At 40.2% G+C, this 6,000-nt stretch overlaps 1 protein-coding gene across 1 annotated transcript in view; it reads left to right on the top strand.

Annotated features, from left to right (window-relative positions):
• Nucleotides 1-6,000, top strand: part of cfap20dc (CFAP20 domain containing) — a 29,943-nt gene that overhangs the window by 4,603 nt on the left and 19,340 nt on the right. Inside the window, exons 7-9 of the mRNA XM_061070262.1 lie at nucleotides 938-1,084; nucleotides 3,244-3,416; nucleotides 3,540-3,648. Of these exons, the coding sequence (XP_060926245.1) occupies nucleotides 938-1,084; nucleotides 3,244-3,416; nucleotides 3,540-3,648 (429 nt within the window). The remainder of the gene's footprint in view (nucleotides 1-937; nucleotides 1,085-3,243; nucleotides 3,417-3,539; nucleotides 3,649-6,000) is intronic.

Here is a 6,000-nt window from a genome sequence, read left to right as displayed (position 1 = left end):
GTTTTTGGTGAAAGTGATCTATTGGGAAAAAAAAAAATTAGCTTTACCCTACAATTGCCCCTTTAGAATTAAATACTCATCGGGAGCGGCTCCTCTCTATGGTGGCCGCCAAGTTTTTTTTTACAGTAGCCCAGACTTGACAAACCAAACACCTTTTGAGTTTTTATGACAGCTGAAGGCTACCACAGGTTCTCGTTCATGTTTGAAAGGGGAGTGTGAGGTGAGGGGTATTCAGCTGCAACATGCAGCATCACCACTAGATGTCACTACATTCTACACACTGAACCTTTAAATGGCTTTGTTGAGAGTTTATATGAAATTGTGTGTGTGAGAATCTCAGTGGTGTTACTGTATGTGTTTAACTCTGATGTAGCCAAGCACTGCTAACACACAGCTGCACTCAGCTCTGGGTACCTGCTGAACATCTAGTCTACAGCTTGTCATCTGTCAGTCAATCACAGCGGGAGTTTTTATGCCTCTGTGCCGGCGACAGCCAGTGGCCGGAGGCATCATGTTTTCAGGGGTTTTCCCTCCGTGCTTTTCATTCTTGAGAACATGATATCTCAAAAACGGCTCAAAATTTGCCACAAATGTTCAGGTAGACTCACAGATTAACTGATGAGATTTGGATGATCAAAGATCAAAAGTTAAGCTCACAGTGGCTTCACAAAACATGCTTTTGCCTCTTGAACATGTTATCTTTAGTCTGCCTTCGACCAGTTATTACTTGAACTCAAAGATTAGTTGAATCAATTTCAGTGGTCAAAGGTCACAGTGAAGTAATATGAACAACAAAGTGTGATGCCTGAAACTCCACTGTTTTGCTGGAGGCATAACACTACAGGGCTGTAACTCTAGTGTTATTTCATGTCATAATAAATAGTTTTAGCGTTACTGTATGATAAAGATTAATCCAATGATTTTTTTCCTTTCCTAGTTATGTTTCTTAGTGGAACTGGTCTCATGGACTTGATTCCACGCAGCTGCCAGTTCCCACCAGATGTATACCACGTAACCCAGATGCTGAACATGAAGAACATGCAGAAGTCAGATTTGGGGACTGTTCTTGGGAACTCTGAATGTGGTAGGTCAAATATAAAGGCAAGGATTTTGAATTGATCAGCAGATAAATAGAATAAAGCAAATATTTATGACCCCTTACTTATGCATTCCTTTGGTACAGAGCTGTTAATCATGGTTAAGTCAAGAGAAATCTTATTTCTGCAGCATATACATTTTCAGGTTGATTTGCTGCTGTGGTAACTGTATGGGGAAAGCCCTTAATGGTTTAAAAATGACAAAGTCCTCTTTCACAAAGTAAGTTCTGTGAAGAAATGGCATTTTCTGCGTTTAATGTAGAAACCGTTCATCGGGCCTGCTCTGAGCCCTGACCTCAACAACACATTTAGGATGAATTGGAATTCAGCCAGGCGATAAATCCAACATCAGTGCTCAGCTCACCGAATCTCCTGTGGCAGTCCGTTTCCAGAATGTCATGGGCAGCTTTCCCAAACTAGTGAAGTGTAATGTTCAGAAAATCCACATAGTTATTTCATGTGTTCGCATACTTTTGGCTGTTTAGTGTATTCTTATTAATGCATCACAGCAGGCTCAGTATCAGCCACAATCCCCCCCACAGTATTTGAGAGGCTTTTTAGTGCAGACACGGCTTCACGTAGAATAATTGTTTTTCTCCAAATAGACTATGATGATAATCGATTAGTTTTCCCCTGTATGAAATTCTCCTGGTCTTCATTTGTTGTGTTCATATGTACCTCACCTGTTCTCAGAGAGCCGCAATTATCCCCTCGTATGAAAAGCCATGCACCAGTAATCTACTCCTGCCGCCTCTCTGGCCTTTTTTATCAGCGCATATTTATTTGTTCTGACAGCTGTCTAAGTCCTGTCGAGTCAATGAACAATGCTCAAAGACAGAAGCAAGCACAAGCCCCCCAAAAAAGCTTTTCATAATTAGCACATCTACATTATAATCACAACATTTCAAATCATAATTAAAATGATTATTGCAATTTAACTGCGGCAAAAGTTGCTCTGTGAATCTTGGCTCCTTCAGTTCTCAGTCTGTAAGAAACTGGTAAAAGTAAGAAACTGTTTTTTTCACAAGAAGAAAAAAAACCATTAAATTTAATATGTTATGTTATTCTCGAGGTCAGTGCATTTTCACATATTCTAAACTTCTCTCTCTTTCTCTTATTTTTTGACATCTCATTTTATTACCACTGTGACCGCAGTCTATTATAGGCTTTTAAAACCAACTGAAATGCACTCGCTCCTAAACCAGGGTCATTTTCAGTGTTCGGTTCCGTTGTTGAATCTGCTTCATCAAATGAGTGAGACTTTTTCTAAACACCTCCAGCACATTGAGCTTTGCCCGCGTCGTGTTTTGGGATGTTGGTGTGTTTTGTGGACCGGAAGTGTGTGATAGCTCTGCTCTTTGTTAAAGATCAGACAGAAAGTGTGTTGTTTTTTCTGCCGGGTGGCACCAGCGCACTTGTCCTAATGAGGCCTGGCACGGATTCAGCAGGGTCAGGTCATGGCTACTGTCATGGCTCCCACTGCAACCCATTATTTCCACACAATGATCTGAAACACAATGACAGATTTAAAAGTACAAATTTCAACGCAATCAGCTCAGCCACAGAAGTCTAGTTAATGTTTAACCATTTATTTTTCTCTGTGTGTGTGTAAACTACATGTTTTAATGAACAGGCTCTGACTCAAAGTTGTACTGCTGCAGGCTGCAGAGTTGTGTTAAACATTGTAACACTGATCTGACACATGCAGTTGACTCGACTTGAGATAAGCAAGTGATTTTAGAAGTTTTGTGGGGTTATGTTCTCTGTATATTGTATCAGTATATCTCTCATCTTCCTCCAGTGAATATATGTGTAAAAGCCAGGCTGTTAATATTAATTTTATAAAAAAGACTTTGAAAGGGCATCGGTTAGTGTGAAGGCGGCTTCTCACTGAACATAAAAACACAGGCCTGAACTGACCCGCAGCTTAAATCTTTCATATATGTGAACTTTGTCACTTCTGCGAATCCCAAGCATAACTTTTGGCAGTTGCTGTGGTTACATGATCATTGTTATGACTGACAATAGACAGAGGAAACTGCTTAACCATAAATCGAGCAGAGTCGTAATCAAAGCAAATCTTACCTTATCTTATTAAAACCAGAGTGCAATAATGGTAAAAGAATAATGGGAAATTTACATGCAGGTTCTGATCAGACGGGCAGTTCGAGATCAACCAGTCATCAACCAAGCAGGCCCCCGGGTGCTTTACGCACAGCCTCGGGCTCCAGGCCTTCAGCACGGCTGCCGAAAACTGGGAAGAAAGGCAGCGCAGCCCCAGGCGGAATGAACAGAAGTGAACTCTTTATCTCCAATACGGTAATTACACAAATCCCATAATAATATATATGCCGCTCAATTATTTGGGCCGTTATGTCGTATATAACTGAGAGCACAGAGAAGAATATGTTGTGTTTGACTTATTTTTTTTGTTTCCTGCAGGCTTCCCCGTCCGGTGAAATAAACCAAAAGGTTGTTCCAGAAAGTCTGAGTGTTGCCAGACTGAACAACAACTTCTCACACGGAGAACCTAACCCCACTCTGCACGATGGTAAATCAATCACCTTCTATCACAATGCATAATGCATTCCTGTGTGTACAGTGTAGATCATCATGCTGGACCCAATGAAAAGCAGCTGACATGGAATCAGGCAATAGAAGGGGGAAAAAAGTTTAAAGTTTTAAAGTTACATCTATGTTGACCCAGGAGCCAATGCAGAGGCAGAGCAGTTTCAGTGAAAGACAGTTTACTTGGCCCATGAGACAATTTGTCAAAGACAGTGAGTTTGTGGTGAAGTATAAATACTAAGTGACTTAAATGAGGGAAAAAAAAGGGAAATGTATTTAAAGGAAGCTGAACTCAGGGAAAGAATATGGCTGACATGTTCTTGGAAACTTTCCAGAGAAGATACACTTGAGTTCTGAGAATAGAGAGCACTACATATAACACATTATAGCTTTTTATAATGAAAGACCAAATACCAAATGTTCTTACTTTCCAACAAAGCAAATCAAGAGTGCAGTATGTGATGTCTTAACTGTCAACTTAAATTGTACGATCAAAAATGTGCTTTCTTGAGTGTTTCACTAACATGAGCACTGTCAAAATAATAACTTAAAACTAAGAAAAGATGCTAGAATATCTATTAACTTTAGCTGAACACCTTTAAATATCCTATATCCTGAATGATTTACAATCATTACAGATTAAAATCCCTCGGCTTCTTTTGTTTCTGATGTGAATATAACTAAAATATATATGGGCCAGTACTATATACTATATATATATATATATATATATATATATATATATATATATAAGGCCAGTACTTCTGTTACTTAAAGTGCACTGCCTGCTGTAATTCCTCTTATCACAGCCCTTTTGGGCAAACACTTATTCTTCTGGTGCTGTGAATCTGAAAAAGTACCAACAAACAAACCCAATAGTACATTTACAGGACTGTCTCAGAAAATTAGAATATTGTGATAAAGTTCTTTATTTTCTGTAATGCAATTAAAAAAACAAAAATGTCATGCATTCTGGATTCATTACAAATCAACTGAAATATTGCAAGCCTTTTATTCTTTTAATATTGCTGATTATGGCTTACAGCTTAAGAAAACTCAAATATCCTATCTCTAAATATTAGAATATCATGAAAAAGTATACTAGTAGGGTATTCAACTAATCACTTGAATCGTCTAATTAACTCGAAACACCTGCAAGGGTTTCCTGAGCCTTGAAAAACACTCAGCTTGGTTCAGTAAACTAAATCACAAGTATGGGGAAGACTGCTGATCTGGCTGCTGTCCAGAGGACCATCATTGACACCCTCCATCAGGAGGGTAAGACACAAAAAGAAATTTCTCAAAGAGCAAGCTGTTCACAGAGTGCAGTTTCAAAGCACATCCACAAAAAGTCTGTTGGAAGGGGGAAATGTAGCAGGAAACGCTGCACAACCAAGAGAGATGACCGCAGCCTTAACCGCATTGTGAAGAAGGGTCGCTTCCAGAATTTGGGGGAGCTTCAAAGACAGTGGACTGAAGCTGGAGTCCAGGTATCAAAAGCCACTGTTCACAGACGTGTCCGGGAAATGGGCTACAATAGCCGTATTCCCATGGTCAAGCCACTTCTGAACTCAAGACAACGGAAGAAGCGTCTGACTTGGGCTATGGAAAAGAAGCACTGGGCAGTTGCAGATAGGTCCAAAGTCCTCTTTTCAGACGAAAGCAAGTGTTGTATTTCATTTGGAAGTCAAGGCGCCAGAGTCTGGAGAAAGGCTGGAGAGGAGCAAAATCCAAGTTGCTTGAAATCCAGTGTGAAGTTCCCACAGTCAGTGATGGTTTGGGGAGCCATGTCAGCTGCTAGTGTTGGTCCACTGTGTTTCATCAAGTCCAGAGTAAATGCAGCTGTGTACCAAGAGATTTTAGAGCACTACATTCTTCCGTCTGCTGAAAAGCTCTATGGAGATGAGGATTTCATTTTCCAGCATGATCTGGCACCTGCCCACAGTGCCAAAACCACCAGTAACTGGTGTACTGACCATGGCATTACTGTCCTCGATTGGCCTGCCAATTCCCCTGACCTGAACCCCATAGAGAATTTGTGGGGTATTATGAAGAAGAAGCTGAAAGACACCAGACCCAACAATGCAAATGAGCTAAAGGCCGCTGTTGAAGCATCCTGGGCATCCATAAACCCTAAGCAATGCCACAGGCTGATTGCCTCCATGCCCCGCCGCATTGATGCAGTTATCCGTGCAAAAGGATTCCCAACCAAGTACTGAGTACATTAATGGACATTTTCAAATGTTTGATTTTGTTTTGCTGTTATAAATCTTTTTTTTACTTGGTCTGAGGAAATATTCTAATTTTTTGAGATAGGATTTTTGAGTTTTCTTAA

The sequence above is a fragment of the Limanda limanda genome, chromosome 4 (assembly GCF_963576545.1).
Source record: "Limanda limanda chromosome 4, fLimLim1.1, whole genome shotgun sequence".
Taxonomy (NCBI): domain Eukaryota; kingdom Metazoa; phylum Chordata; class Actinopteri; order Pleuronectiformes; family Pleuronectidae; genus Limanda; species Limanda limanda.
The sequence above is the reverse complement of the archived record's forward strand: the minus strand, read 5'-3'. Positions and strand labels throughout refer to the sequence as shown.